Here is a 17,481-nt window from a genome sequence, read left to right on the forward strand (position 1 = left end):
GTTATTATTGTTGTTATTAAATGATCACTTAAGTCAGTAAACATTCTGCTGATCGAATACAGACGAAGGTAAACAGCACCCTCTATTGCATCACTGTGTGATGTCAGTTTGGTCGCCTGTGCAGTCGTCATCATTCAGCGACAATATAGAATTTCTCATATTCAGTTCATTAAAGTGAAAAATTAAGCCAGACTTCTTATTTTATTTGCTCAGGTGTGATTCGAAAAAGCATTTGAACCGAGTTGACAGTTCGATAAAGTGTCTGTTTTCTAACATGTTCCTTCAACCTACAAAATAAAAGCGTCCGGAAGTTATTCAGTGATCGTAAACACATGGCTTCTATTAGTCGTCTCTGATGCTCAATGATGCCAAAACTGTTCGATATAAAGTTTCCCAGGGATTCTAAGACTCTTCCTGAAGGCTTCTGGTCAGCAGTAGACGTGTGGATAAAGAAACCTCATGTTGTCAATAAGCGTCTTTGCGGAGTTACAGAGACAGAGAGCAGAGATGTTGACAGAGAGGACCTGAGGCTCTTGCTGGATGATCCTGAACGCTTTCAAGATGTGCTATTTTTCCTGACAAGCGAGGTTTCACCTGCACAGACACACGGACAGGACAAGCCGTGGTCCTCCAGCGTCAGGACATTTATCCCTAAAGTTAACTGTTATGGGACAAACCTGCAGAAAGAAGTTATTTTGAAAGGTAAGAGCTTGACTTGAATAAATATCCGTTCCATCTGTTCACTTGTAATACCTTTTTTTGTCTTATGTAGACTATGCCAGACAACAAGTGACCTTTCTTCCATTTGACGAGGATGCAAAAGGGAAGGCGTCTCTAAAGAATGGCAACATTTATCAGATTCAGCTTTGCAATCAGGATTGTGAGGAATGGTGAGTTTGAAATAATAATTTCCCAATCATAAGTCCTAAATCACCATGGCTACATACTAGGACTCTGAATGACAAGTTCTTATGCTTTAATACATCAGTATTGCTGGCAATAGCGTATGGAAGCCTTTACCTATATATGAACATAGAAAAACTAACAAAAGAGTGTTTAGTTCTGTGTTATAACTTGGACTTATTTTCATCACACTGTTCTCACAACCCACCAATGTTTTCTGAAATAGGCACCAGTATGTAGTGTCTGTCATGAAGAAAATAGAAACTGTGAGAATTAAAGTAAAGCCGAGTAAACCTTAATGAATAACTGGCAGTAACAAAGAAAGTCTACTGAACCTTTCTATTTATGTTAGTGTTTCCGACAATATAGTCCATGTCTATATGTGCACTGAAACATATGATGAATTATGTATGAAATACTTACAGTAAAACATCTAGCAATAATCCAGATGATAACGGACATAAACATAGATGGAAATGCAGCAGTGAGATTAAACAACAAAATTGGTGAAGATGAAATTTTCTGATAATTAAAACAAAGGCAGTCAGTAATCACAGGCGACAGTAAACAAATAGGTCTTTAACCTTGATTTAAATGACCTGACCAGATATGTGGAGCATAGAAACTGAAAGCTGCTTCTCCATTTTTGGTTCTGACTCTGCGGACAGAAAGCAGACCTGTATAGGACCTGAGAATGGTTCATATGGTACAAGAGGTCGCTGATATACTTGTATTCAGAGCTTTATAAAAGTATTTTAAAGTCTATCCTCTGAGAGACTGGAAGCCAATGCAAAGACCTCTAAACATGACAACAACAACAACAACAACATATATCTGTAAGTAAATAAATACTACTACGGTAAATAATAAAATTCCAACAGTGCACAGGACTCTTGCTTTGTCTGCAGGGCCTTGGAGCTGCATGTGTTGACGTCCGATGCATGGTTCTCTGACGGTGTCGCCTACGCCAAGCTGCCCTGGCTGTCGTCTGACCTGCTGCCTAAACTGGTGCGCTGGGCCTCGGAGAGCAGGAGCAGTGAGTTCAGGAGCACCTTGTCTCTGCTGCCTGTGGACAAGTACAGTGTTATGTACCAGGGGCTGAAGGAGAAGTACAAGGCCATGGTCAAGGTGAAGGAAGTGGACGCTCTGAGGCTCATCTGTTCCTGTATTCAGTGCATGTGTGACGTATTGAGATGCTTCTAGATGTGTTTTTTTATATGCTTTGTAGGTTTGGCCTGAGGTTACAGATCCTGAGAAGTTTGTGTATGAGGATGTTGCTATCGCTACATATCTCCTGGTACGTTTAAATATGGTTGTTGTTTTTTTAAATGAAAAAACAAATGCTTTAGTAAGTCAAAAAAATAAATCTAATTCCGACCACTTCTAAATGCATCCAAACATGTATGTGTTGACGTGAAAATCACTTTCACCTGTGACGTCTTGTCATGACACGCGACTGAAGCTGTCAATTTGAGTGCGAAAAATGACTTTGACCCAGTATATCAATTTATGCGTCATGCCGGAGGCAGGTGAAAGGGTGTCAGCAGGAGCAGCAGGTGTCACAGTGCAGCTGTAAATAGTTTTTTTTTCCCACCGAAATAATCAAAAGCTCTCTGACCACACAGTTGTATTGATTCTCTCTCCCTGTGGCTGCAGGTGCTGTGGGCTGAGGAGAGATCAGAGAAGAATCTGACAGCCAGACAGTCCTTTGTAGACCTCGGCTGTGGAAATGGCCTCCTGGTTCACATACTGACAAATGAAGGGGTGAGTGAGGGGCTGGATGGACGTTTGCTGTTTTAGGAATTAGTTAGATCAGAACCTCTAGCTGGCCTGACTATTATACACTACCATGTGAAAGTTTAGTGTTTTTTCTTTATTTTCATGACTATTTACATTGTAGATTCTCACTGAAGGTGTCAAAACTATGAATGAACACATATGGGATTATATAGTGAACAAAAAAGTGTGAAATAAGTCAGAACATGTTTAATATTTTAGATTCTTCAAAATAGCCTCCCTTTGCTTTGATTACTGCTTTGTACACTCTTGGTGTTCTCTTGGCTAGTAATTTTGACCCTGGTGCTTTTTGGTTTTTGTTTAATAATTTTGTTTCTGTGTGCAAAGTGCAGTAATGTAAACATTGAAAATAAAACTAGGATGTTTGGAAAAGCTGTGTTACAAAATCCTTGGTCTGTTTAACAGCACTTGGGAATTTTTTGAAAGAAAACCTGAAATTTCTTAGGAGGGGCTAATAATTTTGTATTCATCTGTATGTAGTAAAAAGAAGCAGATACATTAGGGATGAAGGAACAGCAAATATTTGGCATTTTTGCTTAAAAATATCACAGAAAAAAATGCATAGTTGCAGTAGAATTTTCTAGTCTTTTAAGATCCATGTTACTTAGAGCAATTTTCTTATAGCTCTACTAAGATGAATTCACCACAAAGTCGTTTTTTGTTTTTGGATTAGGAAGGAATAACAGATTTATAATAGATTGCTGTTGATTTTATTTTTGTAAACTGTCCTAAACACTGTGGGTTTTCAGTGACCCACATCTTCATTTGCGGGTAAATCGATGACATGGTGTGAGCCCAGGTGAGGGGATTCATGTCTCTGAATATAATAAACCTCAAGCACTGCGATGCTGTAATGACCACTCAGGAACTAGGACAGGTGTAATTGAAATTCCTTCCTGAACTCTCTCATTCAGGTCTACACTCCCTCCCGCTCAGCCAACAAAACACCTCCATTGAACACCTTTGCACTTGACAGACGACAAAAAGGGAAAAAAAAGTGACACCTCCCGTGCTGCCTGTAGCACCACAATCCTGTTATCACACTTGAACTTGTTCCTTGGCTTTAATCCCGGTTGTTTTCTCCTGACTAGATCCTTGCTTGTGTTGTATCTACTCTTAGATGTACGTCGCTCTGGATAAAAGCATCTGCTTAGATGACATTGTAGAATTGTAAATTGCACACAGTAGTCAGTGTGTGAATGTGTCTCAGGTTGATTAGCCACTGGCCACCTTGTTGTCTTGTGTTATAGCACCCTGGAAAGGGCATCGATGTGCGGAGGAGGAAGATCTGGGACATGTACGGCCCCCAGACTCTGCTAGAAGTGAGTGAGCTCAGCAAGAGGAATTAATTGAAACCATATATATGTTCTTAAGTTGGTGTTACGATCTTTTTACATTCACCAGAGAACCTCTGTGGCTGCAGTAGATGTTTCTTTAGAATTGCCCCTCATGAATGTTACTTTGTGCTTTGATTTAATGGATAATGGTTTCACAAAAGATGTTCTTATGGACCATTTGAAAACAGTAGACAATCTTTTGTATCAATACACAAAATTAAAATCAGATTAAAAAAAACAAAACAATTTTGCAATTATTGGTTGTTTGGAGATTTCAATAATATCACCTGATCTTCATCTGAAGGTGAAGTGAGTCTTTACAGTTGCAACAGAAACTTAGACATTCAGATTTCAGAGCAAATTCAGTCTTGGTCTCGGAAACAATCAGTGCAATGTTATAATATTTGAGCAAACTCCATCTGCTGATGAAAATCATGTAAAATGAACAAACTCTCCAAAACAGCTGCTAAATGGACTTCAGTAATTTCTTGATTTTTTTGTTGATTGCTGTTTCCAGGGACAAATAACGTTTTTTGTACTTGTTTCTTTAAATAATTAATGTTAATAAATAATATATCCTAAAGTGTTTACTCTACTTAAATAATTCTTAAATGCTGAAACTAAAAATAAAACATTTTTGCATCAGACATTAGCTAGTGGAACTTAAGTAAACTTCATCTTTCTGTGGATTTTAGAGCTTTAATTGGTAGTTAAAATAGTTGTTAACTGCAAAAAGCTCCCGTTAAAAACTTACATTCTAAAATTAATGACAAAAAAATCACCTTCAAGAAACAGTGCTGATTTGACACTGATATTACATTAGCCATGAGACAAAGAAGCTTCCTTCACAGAACAAAAAAACCTATTACCACTCAGGGGATCAAATATGTGTGATATGCACACATTTGCAGAGAAACCTACACATACAGTTGTCTACAAAAGTTTACTTAGACTTGTAAAGAACACGTATATAATGGCAGTCTTGAGTTTCCAGTGATACCTAACTCTGTGATGAATAATATTCAAACACGTGTTTTTGTCAAAGAAAACAATCATGCATTTTGGTCATTTCTTGGATTTATTAAAGGTCTTCTGAAAATAATGACAGAATCTGCTGTGTCTGCAGGGTTGGGAAGGTCAGTCTAAAACCTGAATTCTAGTGTGACTTAGCCATTTCTTTATCACCTTTGATGTGTGTTTGGGGTCATTGTCTTGTCGGAAAACCCAACTGCATCCAAGACCCAACCTTCTGCAAAGCATCAACAGAGCATAATACTTCCACCACCATGCTTGACGGTTGTTATGGTGTTCTTGAGGCTAAGGGCCTCACCTTCTCTCCTTCAAACATATGCTACCGTTCAAAAGTTTAGGGTCACTTAGAAATGTCCTTATTTTAGAAGAAAAGCATTTTTTTTTCAATGACGATAACATTAAATTAATCAGAAATCCAGTCTAGACATTGTTAATGTGGTAAATGACTATTCTAGCTGGAAACGGTTGATTTTTAATGGAATATCAACATAGGGATAACTTCCACATTGCTCTGTGATACATTACAAGCTTGAGGACGCAATTCTTTTCACCCTCATGTTGTTTAGAATTAAATAATGCCAGGATGCATCCTCCCTCCTCTGAGAAGCTCTTGTGCTTTTTTGGTCTTTGCTATTTCAGGAAAAGGCAATTACTCCCAGTGAGAGCTTCTTATTCCCGGGTACAGACTGGCTGATTGGGAACCACTCGGACGAGCTCACACCATGGATCCCTGTTATAGCAGCCAGGCAAGTCATCAGGAGATGCAATCACCCTCAGCAGCTCAAGTGCCAGCTGATCTCTCCAATTTGGAATAACATTATGGGCTGGGGATTATGTGTGAATATATGTGCGTTTGTCCCCATGCTTGTCACTTTTTAAGCGTGTCTTTATGGAGGCAACCACCTGATGGCGATGTTGAGCCTCAGTCTGCTTTTCCTTGTACATGACCACTGATGATAATCCTGGGTAATTGTTTGCTGTCTGTGGAACAGTTTGAGTTTCAGTACCTTAAAAAACTGTTAGGAAAATATTAAATGAACATAAGTAGCACGTACACTTAGAACATTAACCACTAAAGACTTCTACTGATCTTTTCTATGGGTACTGGGTAGAGATTTTTCTTCTTGTTGAAATTACAGGTCATCTTACTCCTGTCGCTACTTTGTCCTCCCCTGCTGTTTCTTCGACTTCTACGGAAAATACCAGAGACGCCAGTGTAAAAAGTCTCAGTACAAGGAATACATCGACTTCATCGCTGAAGTCAGCCAAGTCTGTGGCTTCAACACTGAAGAAGACTGCTTGAGAATACCGTCCACCAAACGGGTAGGCCTAGTAGTAGTAAATACATTTGACCTGGCTTGTCTGTTCACACTTGTTTGACCTCATGTTTTCCCCCCTCCAAAAAAGTCGCAAAGTACTATCTCTGACTTCTTAGTTTGCTACTAAAAACTACATATGAAGAACTCATTTTAACCTGCCTGTCCATGTGAACTAGCAGTCTAAAGTGTTCCCAGTGTGTCTCCCAATGTTTAGTGTCCAAATTTGGTTTCAGCATTAAAAAACAATCTTTTGTTGACAACAGTAGAGCCCAGGATGTTCTTTTAGTCCTTAGTGTGAGTCAAAACTCCCGAATCCGACACAGAGCTACATATAGAGACAAACACTCACATTCACATTCACACCAAAGGACAGTTTAGAGTCACCAATCAACCTCAGCATGTTTCTTAACTGTGGGAGGAAGCCAGAGAACTCAGAAAAAACCCACGTATGCACAGGGAGAACATGCAGACTCCATGCAGAAAGATCCCAGGAAGGCTGGGATGCGAACTGGGAATCTTCTAGCTGCCAGGTGAAAGTGTGAACCACCAAGCTACTGTGGAGCCTTTATTTAATCCATAAATAGACATAAATAAATTGGCTATTTATTGTCCCCAAAGGAACATTTGTTTCATGACAGGTGACCATTAATAGCTCATATACACGTGTGCACATAAAAAAATTGGGCTTTAATTTCTGCTGCAGTCAGAATCAGTTTGTTAACAAAAACAAAAGTTTAGGAATAGTTTTTCCACAAATTTAGAACTTGTATTCAAAATTATATGTATTATATTGCTGTTATTTCAACTTTGAGCTGCTGGTTGTACAGTTTCAGTCCTGAGCACCTCTAGGAGTCGACCTGACATTCAGCTTTTCATCCTGCAGGTGTGTCTGGTAGGAAAGTCGAGAAACTATGAGCTGTCTGACGAGGCCGAGTCAGAGCAACGAAGAGCTAATCTCATCCAGAGCCACCGGATTTGTCCTCGGGTCACAGATGAAAAGTCAGCCATTGCAAATGATGGCGGTGGTTGCCATGGAAATGCAGAGGGTGACAGCACCTGGGGAGCCGGCTTTCAGCCCCGAGACAGGGTTCCTCTGGTTCGAAACTGCGCTGCTCTTCCGCGGGACTTTGTTGACAGTGTTGTCCTGCGGGTTGCTAATGCTCTTCTGGGAATGACTGTGGATGACGGAGAAGGGTCCTGCAGTGACTGGAACAAAGGAGGTAAACCACCGCAAAACAGCACAAAACACCCAACATACGCAAAACAATTAAAGGTGCGATTACACAAGTCTCCTGATGAGACTGGCTTTTCATTTCTTGCCTTTTCATGTTTTATATTTTTGAAATCATTGCCCTACCACCAACATAGCACTTAAACAATTCATATACTTCACTTTATGAGGAGAAAATGAACTAGCGTTAGTGTTATTGATTTGTGAACCTATTCCTTGAGCTCAGTCTTGACCAGATATATCGTCAGTGCGCTTAGGGTTCATTCCAGAATTGGAGGACATTTTACGTCCCACTCATCAAACTTCAAATAATCCATGTACAAAATACTAAAACGTGCAGTTGTTGTGTAAATGTACTTGTTCTGAGACCAAATCTAAAAAAACGTAGGAGAAAATGTTTGAAAATAATTTTTTGAAAAACTAAATAAGTCTGGAGTTCAGTCTAAAATGCCATTTTTCTCTTGTCCCACTCCCCGATGACCAAATTGAATCTCAAATAAAACAGAATGAAAAATAAATCTCCTTTTTTTGGTTTTCATTTTTTTTCTTCATTGATGTCTCTTGTAATTGTGGGAGCATTTTTTAAATATACATTATATTTTAAATAATAATTATTATGCATGGAACATGTGTCCCACAACAGCCCTGTTTGCATAGAATTGACATCATCAAACAGTTTTCCTAAAGAACGGGTAGAGCAAAACTATGTCCTCTCTTCTATTTTGACTTTTTTCTTGACTGTTTTCCATCAGTCAGTTTGTCCTCTTGGTCAGCAATAACAACTAGCTAAATATCTAGCTTCTACTGCTGAGAAAAAGATCACATTAGCATGGATTAGCAACCCTGTTACTGTGATTAGAGTAGGGTTAGCAAACAAATAAAACATGGAATGAAAATTGTCATTGATGTGTAAGATGAGCCAATCAAGCCTTTGATAGTTTATTATCTATTATTGATAAATATGGAGCAGAAAATTGCAAAAGAGAAGGTTTATTTTTCAAAAACTTCAATTCTGGAATGACTCTTGTCCTTTGTAGGACAGTGTAGATATAACCTGACGCCTCCAAAACAACACAAATGAATCACTTCTCACATTTTTCATCAGTACCTTAAAATAAATTCCTAGCTGCTGCATGGTACTTTGGCAGCTTGAACCTCTCATCTGATCCCCGCTCCATCATCTGTCTAACCCCCCACCTCGCTCGTCACCGCTGGCTCCCTCTCAGCTTCAGTCAGCAGGGCCTCGTGATGCCGAGCGACACCACTTTTAACTCTGTATCTCCATCTATGCCAGCCGCTTCCTGCACCGCATGGTACAGTGTGTGCCACACACAGCATCACACTCACGTACACACACTTTCACTCAGACACCGCCCACGCATTACCTTTGTCAGTGGTGCTGCACCCCCTCACACACGCACACGCACACGCACACGCACACGCTCACACACACACACACACACACACACACACACACACACACACACACACACACACACACACACACACACACACACGCACGCAATATGAATGAGATAAGGAGATGAAGACTACTATGATTAAAGCAGAAAATTCTCTGTCAGGTTGTCAGTGCTGAAATTAGAGGTAGAAAATATGAGGGAGAGCGAATAAATGTGGAGTGTAACTCTGTATAGAGATGACTGGATGAATAATGCACCAGCCTCCATGATTTATGCATGAGTATGCATTTGTATTGAGGTATTCCTACCAGTTATCTGCTGTGTAAGAACAAAGGGTAGATTCAGGGTGAGCCAGCCCTATGCTGAATAGATCCAAAACGGTCTTGGAGTCATCAGAAGGGCTTTGGGATTTAGTTTCATTGTATTCATTATGCATTTTCAAATACTATGAGCATTTTTTACATGTTACTTTATTAGTTTTTCCTCATTAAAATGATACTTGAGGAGAATTTTGGTGTCATAGCTTGGTTGACTTTAGTGTAAGCCCAAATTCAATCCTGTCTTTTCTATTTTCTTCTTATTGTAAGTACAAACAGATCACAAAAATTCCTCCTAAACTAGAAAGAACAACATGTTCTGCAGCCTGAAGAACAACAGCCCATCTCTGTTATGAGCTGTGCATTTGCTCTTTTTGCCCAACTAAAATATTTGGTGTTGAATATATACATTTCTCTGCACCAAGTTTTAACCTAAGATAGCTATAGTGTCTTGGCATTGGTAAAAATACTGCTGTCTATAGATGTATCTGATCTCAATCCTTTTTTTTTTCCTCCCAACAATGGCACATCAAGAAATGTCAAGTATTGGGAGGTGGTCTTTCCAGCTTCTTCTCAATAGGAAGGTTATTTTGACCAAGTTCTTTATTTAATACATTTGTATGAAACAGTTTAGTATATTTTATTAAATTGAAAAAAGTTAAAAACATGTCTATGTTCCCCGAACTATCTGTAAGTATCGTATTGGAAATATTTTTTTAATATGATACCCAGCCCGATTGCGTGATGCCTGTGCAGTAAAGTTAAAATAAATCTCACTCACATTTCAAACAGATGACGTGTAAAGGTGGCTACTGCAACTTTAAGGCAAGTTACTAATTCATGCATGCTGTACTGCTGACTGAGCTCACAGTTTTATAACCATGCGGACAATGGAAATGTGTGTGTAGCTGTACATCGAACATGCACTACCATTCTGCAGCAGGTGTGGGAAATACACCAAGATGCACTGTTGTACCCAACAGCTAGCATGAAAGAGGCAGTGGGTGAAAGCAGGTACAGCGTGTTACTAACAAGTCAACATCTCCCATCATTATCATCACACATTTTGGCTGTTTAGGCACTCAGTCCTCCAGAAAATGCAGAAGTGAGGTGTGCTTGAAACTTGAATATTAGCTGCTTTCATTAGAATTCTTTGGTATTAATATTATAGGTTATGGGTCATTCCAGAATTGAAGGACATTTGGACTTCAAAATTTTTTGAAAAATAAACCTTCTCTTTTACGGTTTTGTGCTCCATATTCATCAATAATAGGTCATAAACTATCAAAGGCTTGATTGGCTCAGCTTACATATCAATGGCACCATTTTTTTCCTTGTTTTATTTGTTGTTTGCTAACCCTGCTCTAATCACAATAACAGGGTTGCTAATCCATGCTAAGGTTAGCTTTTTCTCAGGAGTAGAAGCTAGATATTTACACAACAACTGCATGTTTTAGTATTTTGTACATGGATTAATGGAAATTTGTAAAGTAATGCTATTCTAAAGTAAGAAAGCAAAAAATGGACATAATCCATCTATTTGGATCATGCAGAAAGGCAGCTGTGTTTGTTTTTTGTCTATGAATTAGTCATTTTGATGACAGCATCCCTCCTAATCTCAGCGTTGCCTTCCTGCTTGCAAATGTTTCATCAAAACAGTTCTCACTATTCTCATCATTACTTTGATGTAATACTATCGCTGCATCCTTGCCTTGCCTCTGTCAAATATGACTGCATTTGCTTTGAAGAAATACAAGCAAGTCGTGTTTGACCGCATTAGCAGAATGATAGTGACAGTTCTGTGTTGCAAAATGGTCTGGCTGTTGAAGACTAGTTAGAGGGAGCGCCCACACTGTGTGACAGTCTCTGAGAGAGTTGTGTTACGCTCCGCTCTGTGTGTGTCTGTTTCCACATATCAGTCTACTCAGGAGGGAAACAGGCATGACAGCAGAGACGGGTGAGGTGAAGATAGTGTTGACCACAACTTGTTTCAGCCATTCAGTGTACTTTATAATGCTAGCGTTGGCAAATGGTTGTGGCTGTATAATTTGTTGTCGGCTTTTGCGTTCACACTCTGTCTAGTCTTGAATGAATCACGACGTCCCAGTGTTCTCCTCCACAGGTTCTTCACAAAGGTGTCGCCTTTATTATTCATCCTCTATACAAACATGTGTCAGAGCAGATATGACAATAGGGCCATCATTAAGTACGCAGACGACTCTGTGATTATCAGCTTAGTCCAAGAGATTGAAACCAGTCATGGCCCAGTTATTGATGACTTTGTACAGTGGTGTGAGGAGTCCTACCTTCTACTGAACATATCTAATTCAAAAGATATAGTTATTGATTTTAGAAAATAACAAGACAGTCGCTTTAATTAAAAGTCAGAAAATAGAGAAAGTACAATCATATATAATATACTTTGGAACCATAATTGACAAAATATTGAACTTTGATGAAAACTGCAAGTCTGTCTACAAAAAGGGCCATCAGCGCCTTCAGTGCCTCACAAAACTTGCACATTTCCACATTGACCGAACCATCTTGACTCTTATGGTTCTTTTATTGAGTCTGTTTTATCTTTTTGCTTGGTGGCATGGTTCAGTTAGACTTCTGTTACAGAGAAAAAGTCAGTGAACCAAATAGAGATGGTCCAGTTGCCTGATTGGTGAGTCACAGTCTTGTCCAGCCTCCCTATACACTAAACAGGTACAGAGGATGTTTTATCAATCCTTAATATTGACTCCCATCTTCTATGAGGTGAATTTCAGCTTCTTCCCTCTGGACGGAGGTTTTTAGTCGCAAGGTGCAGGACAAAGAGTTATAAAAGCAACTTTGTTCCTGTCGCCATCACTGAGCTCAAAATGAAGTAGTGATATGGCACTTTATTTTATTTTATTGAATTATTCTATTTCACCTAAGGTTTTTTATTGTGTTTTATTCTCATTTATCTTGATCTTATTTATTTGATCTTATCTTTTTACTTCCTTGTTGCTATGTTGGTGAATGGCAGAACACTGTGCACTTTTTTGTCTTGTCACTCGATCAGGTACCTGCCTGTCAGGTTCAGTGTGTGTTTCGTAATGGAATGCCAAATTCAATACTTTTTTCTGCAACACAAATCTACCCATGGATGTAAATAAAGTAACCTTGAACTTTGATGGGAGGGGGGCCTCTGGCTAACAGCCATGTTTGTTTTGGTCTAAAATTCAGGTGCTTGAGTGACTTCCAGTAGTCCTGAATGTCGCACATAACACCTTTAAGTTCTGAGAAGATAAAACTCCACTATTTCATCAGAAAGGAAAATATCAGATATAGAAAATTAAATTTGTGTTTCAGAAAAACTCGTTTTGCTTTGTGACTTCTTGTAAGTCTTGCAGATCAGGCAAAAACAGTCGAACATTTTCATGTTTTCATAGACAATAAATAACATGAGCCATCATTACAGCTGAGCTCTCGGTAAAGGGGGAAGTTCTTCTATCTACCACTCATTGGTTCCAGAGTTAATTTTCCTGCACTTAGCCTGATTCTGAATTGGCTTAAGCAGCAAAAACAGTTCTCCACAACAAGCAATCAATTGCTGGCCATCTTTCTCACAGGGGACATTAAACCTTAAACAAGTCCAACTGTACATCCAGAACAGCCATTAATAACCATCTGCACCTGGCCCAATCAAGATCTGCTCTGTCAATACCGTCTTTCTTCCATTAATCCCCATTAACATCGCAGGCAGTAAAGGGCAGCTCTAAATGGTGTATTGATATTATATTAAGGCCACTGAGCTCCCTGGCGTCTGAGCTGTAAAACGACAGTCTGCCCAGTTTCACACTCTGCAGCACAGGGCTGTGTTTGGCTGCACTAGTGCCTGTGAATGTGGGAGTGTGTTGCATATTTCAAGGATTAACTCAGCAACTTGACCAACTAAAATTAGGATATGCTTGGAAGGACAATATGTTTCTGTCAGTGGCAGAAAAACAAGCCTTAGAAACCCGTGTAGTTTGAAAATCAGCTGTAGATGTACTGCAAAATTAGAAATACGAGTATTTGTTTGACCAACTGAATTTGAATCAGAGGCGCACACACACACACATTTCACTGGGAAATTCTCTCATATTTAATTATGTGTAAGCCAACAGGGATTGCCGGATGTGCCACCACAGATTTGGTGCAGAAGTATGATGAAGGAGGCAGTAAGATGTCTGTAGATTTAGGTCAAACACTGTTCAAAAACAGCACAAAGAGCATTTGAACTCATGTGCCGTGTCCCTCTCCAATATGCCAGAGAGATGAGGAGGAAGATTGTCATTTGTATAAAACAAAGGTCAGCCCTGATTGAATTATCTTCTGGGGGGAAAAAGGGCAAAGCCAGAAACACCAAAAAATCTCATGAAATGTTGGAGCACTGTCGACATGAAGGTATATTTCATTTTTCCACTCGCAATCTGCTAAACTCAAAGATTAGAATTTGTGTATATTAGTGGCCCTCTTTCTCCTTTTTCGCTCTTTGATATCTAAATTTTCTGTCCCAGTGGGGGAGTGACAATGACTCACGCTCTTAAATAGCCGTTGGGAGAAGCAGCGGTGGAAAATGCACGCTGGTTGAACTGACAGCTTGTTGGAGCAGCTTAAATTGAGTACACTTCAAAGCCCTGACAAACACAGAAAGATAGCAATTGAGGTGTTTTTCCCTCTCTCCCTGTTTGATCTGTAATATTGCATTGATTACCTTTTCTCTCCTGGAATATTTTCACTTCCCAGACAGAGGCTATGACTCTTCTTCTCTCTAAACAGCTGCTAGCATTGACTCAAGCCAGTCAGCTGCTTCTTTCTCAGTCTGAAATGATGGATAGAGATTATTTCTTGGTGTGCCTGGTAAAAACAGTGTATTAGTATATTGATGAATGTGGCATTGATGGATCTCCTGTTCTTTTGTGGGTGCTCATTTTCATCCTTTCCTTCCTCTCCTTCCTCTCCTTCCTCCTCTTCAGGCAGCCTTTCTGTGAGTGAGATTGCTGGACTCTTGGAGCAGGAGACCCTGCAGCTCCTGAAGAGAGAGTGTGGAGGCCTTCAGACCCTCCTGAAGAACAACCACCAGGTCTTTAGAGGTAGTCTGATGCATGCTTCTCTGTGTTGTGAAAGTTAGACCACATGATATGGAGGGGGGAAGTCACTCTCATGAATTCATTCATGGAATACATCAAAGTCTATTTTTACTCCGCCAAGGAACACGGCGGAGTTATGTGACGATAGACGGTTTGTCTGTCTGTCTGTCTGTTAGCAACATTACTCAAAAACGGACTAACGGATTTGGATGAAATTGTCAGCGAAGGTCAGAAATGACACAAAGACCAAGTGATTAGATTTTGGCAGTGATGTGGCTTATAGTCTGGATCCACAGACTTATTAAAGATTTCTGTATCATTGCGAGATAGCGACATGGCATCACTGTAACTATGACAACAAGTGAACACTACATCAGCTGCCTGCTACAAATCCACCGCTGCGGACCACTGATTTTTAAAAGATTTCATCCATTGGAAATGATGCAGTGACTGAGCAGCCTTGGCAGAGTACTGTGCTCTCTGAGTGCTTTTCTTGTTTTACTATTGGTATTACACTAATGAACTAATTGTAGCCTACAACACTAGAGGAGAAACAGAACATTTTTAGTAAAAAAGGTTAAATGATTAACTTTAAAAGTTTCTTGTATAATTGACCTAGACTAAATGTTAATGTATATTAATGTATCTGACTGCTTTGCATGAGTAATCCTATTTCACTGTTAATATAATGAGGATTAGTCTATAAGAGCATATTTACAGCTGCAGTCCCCATACTTGTGTAGGTGGATACACTTAAGCAGAACTATGTTCTAAATACATGTACAGAGTGGTACTATAAGGTTTTATTTCAGTGTTGTCAAGAGATATGTCAGTTACAGTGTGTACTTATCCAAAAATGGTAACATTTTAATATCCATGGCCTCAAATGTGATGCAAATGGTCTCTCTTTATGCAACTAAGAGAATTGCGGTTTCACATGCAGCAGTGTTACGTCCAAGTAGCGTTCAAAATGTATCGACAGCCGTCTGTCCTTATCAACCAGTGAGTCTTCATCAGTGAGTGGATCGGTGGACAGTCTGTACACATCTTTGGTCCTTGGAGAAGAAGCCAGGCGAAATCATAAATCGGCAGCAAATTCAAAATACTTCATTACTGAAATTGAAAACAAAACCAGCATCAACCCAGAATCCAAGGGTAAACAGTTTTTAAGCACTGCATGCTCCATCAGTTTCCAACAGAAACTATAGTTGACTTTCGTCTGGAAGTGTAACTATATTGTAAAGCAGTGTTTTGCTGCCCTGTTGGTTGAAGGTTTTAAGGCAGGTTCACCTCAGACAGCTGGGTTGAAAGGGTGCTGTGTTGCACCTGCGACCCACCAACAGTGGTGTAATCATCAGCACAGCAAAGTGAAAAGTCTAGAGGTCAGTGAAAACAACATTTTCTCTTAACGTTGCACTTTAAGTTTTTATGGGCACAGATTCACACGTTTTAACAGTTTTTTTAAGAGTACAAAATAAGTTGTTCTGACTGTTTAGGGTGCTGACGGCTGGTAAATGGCATCTTTTGCTCAAGTCCAGCCAGGCACTCTTGTTGTGTGTTGTTCCCTCAGTCTCCCATCATTTCCTCGCATTTCTCCACTGTCTACTATCTAAAAAAGATGTACACTGTACTCAGCCACTTAAAAAGAATAAGATATTTTTTGTTCCTCATCTTATGCACCGATGATTCACTTCAGGAGCCTTAGCATGCCTTAACTGCCACCTGTCTTCTCTTTGGTATGCAGAAAACGACAGGTTGTTTCCTTCATCTTTAGTAACAACTCTACTGCTCTTTAAGAAAATAATTATTTTGACTGGTTTATTCTGAGTATTTTATTCTAAAAGATGTCTCTGTTGCTTCCTCTCTTTCAGTAGAGGGAGGGAGAGTCTTCATAAGGGACTGGCGGGACGAGAAGTCTGCCAGAGTGAATACCAAACGGAAACCTGTGGCTCCCGGTGCTCTGAAAACTCGTTTCTGCTGGTTTCATGTGCACCATCCTCAGGGTTGCCCCCTCCAGGCCGTAAACTGTGCCTTCGCTCATGGACCAGATGACCTTAGACCTTCAACCAGACCTCCGAAGAAGTTAAAGAACACTGTCCTTTGATTAGATCGTTTATTTGAATTTATATTGTTTTATTAATCTTCTAGATTTTTACTTTACTATTTTGATCCACCTGTGGTTGAAACTGCCGTGAACGACTTCCAGCCCTTGCAGACTCAGAGAGGAAGAAGTCCAGGCCCAAGCGGCGTTTTATTGCAGCAACATTACGTAATTTCTGGGAGTTGAGGTCTTGAAATTTCCCAGTGTCCTCTTTCTTCTGTGTGAATAAATACACACTGGTGGAGCTTCACTCTTACTTTGTTTTTTTTTCTCTGTCTTTTTAAAAGTTTGCTTTTAAGAAGTTCAGAAATTGTTTCCGGGTGAATTAAGAGGATTTAAAGCTACATCTTTGTATACATTGACAACTTTCTCAACTTTCCCATCACTCCATAAAAACCTTAAAAGCTTCTGTGTGCTGGCAGTATTTACTTCTGTGTTTCACTTAGACATTTCATTCACCTCAGACGAGTACTCTAAGGTTCACAGACAGGGCGGCAGATAAAGGCCAGACACCGTTTGAAGAAAGTAAATGTTAGCGGTATGAATTATTTGTTGGCAGGAATGGAGAGGTGAGCTGCATGTCGTTCCCTCTACATGGGCCATGATAACTACACTTTCTCTCTAACCCTGTGGCTCAAATGTCAAAGACTATAAGGCCTTCCTAGGGATGATAGAGGGGCAATGAGAAGAGCCTCCTCTTGGAGTTGTTTGTTTATGTCACATACAGTAATCAGACCACTGATATAATAAACTGTTTATAACTTTTCTGTATTGTTGGCATAATTTCATCAAATCTATCTCACAGTTTTGTCATTAAATGATAGCTGTTTCTGCCATTTGAAACCATTAATTTGCAACGTGACTACTGAACCTTGAAAACTAGTTTTACACAAATTATTAAAAAAAAACATAATCCCCTAA

General features: G+C 39.6%; 1 protein-coding gene across 1 annotated transcript; it reads left to right on the forward strand.

The window, feature by feature from the left end:
• The first annotated feature begins 144 nt into the window (after window positions 1–144).
• trmt44 (tRNA methyltransferase 44 homolog) lies at window positions 145–16,967 on the forward strand. The gene is made up of 11 exons (XM_023283346.3): window positions 145–702; window positions 773–890; window positions 1,812–2,031; window positions 2,132–2,200; window positions 2,560–2,667; window positions 3,951–4,022; window positions 5,709–5,815; window positions 6,209–6,392; window positions 7,272–7,608; window positions 14,346–14,462; window positions 16,331–16,967. The coding sequence occupies exons 1-11, from the start codon at window positions 363–365 to the stop codon at window positions 16,561–16,563; spliced, it is 1,905 nt and encodes a 634-aa protein (XP_023139114.2). The 5' UTR covers window positions 145–362; the 3' UTR covers window positions 16,564–16,967.
• Window positions 16,968–17,481: the final 514 nt, after the last annotated feature.

This window comes from Amphiprion ocellaris, chromosome 23 (assembly GCF_022539595.1).
Source record: "Amphiprion ocellaris isolate individual 3 ecotype Okinawa chromosome 23, ASM2253959v1, whole genome shotgun sequence".
Lineage (NCBI taxonomy): Eukaryota > Metazoa > Chordata > Actinopteri > Pomacentridae > Amphiprion > Amphiprion ocellaris.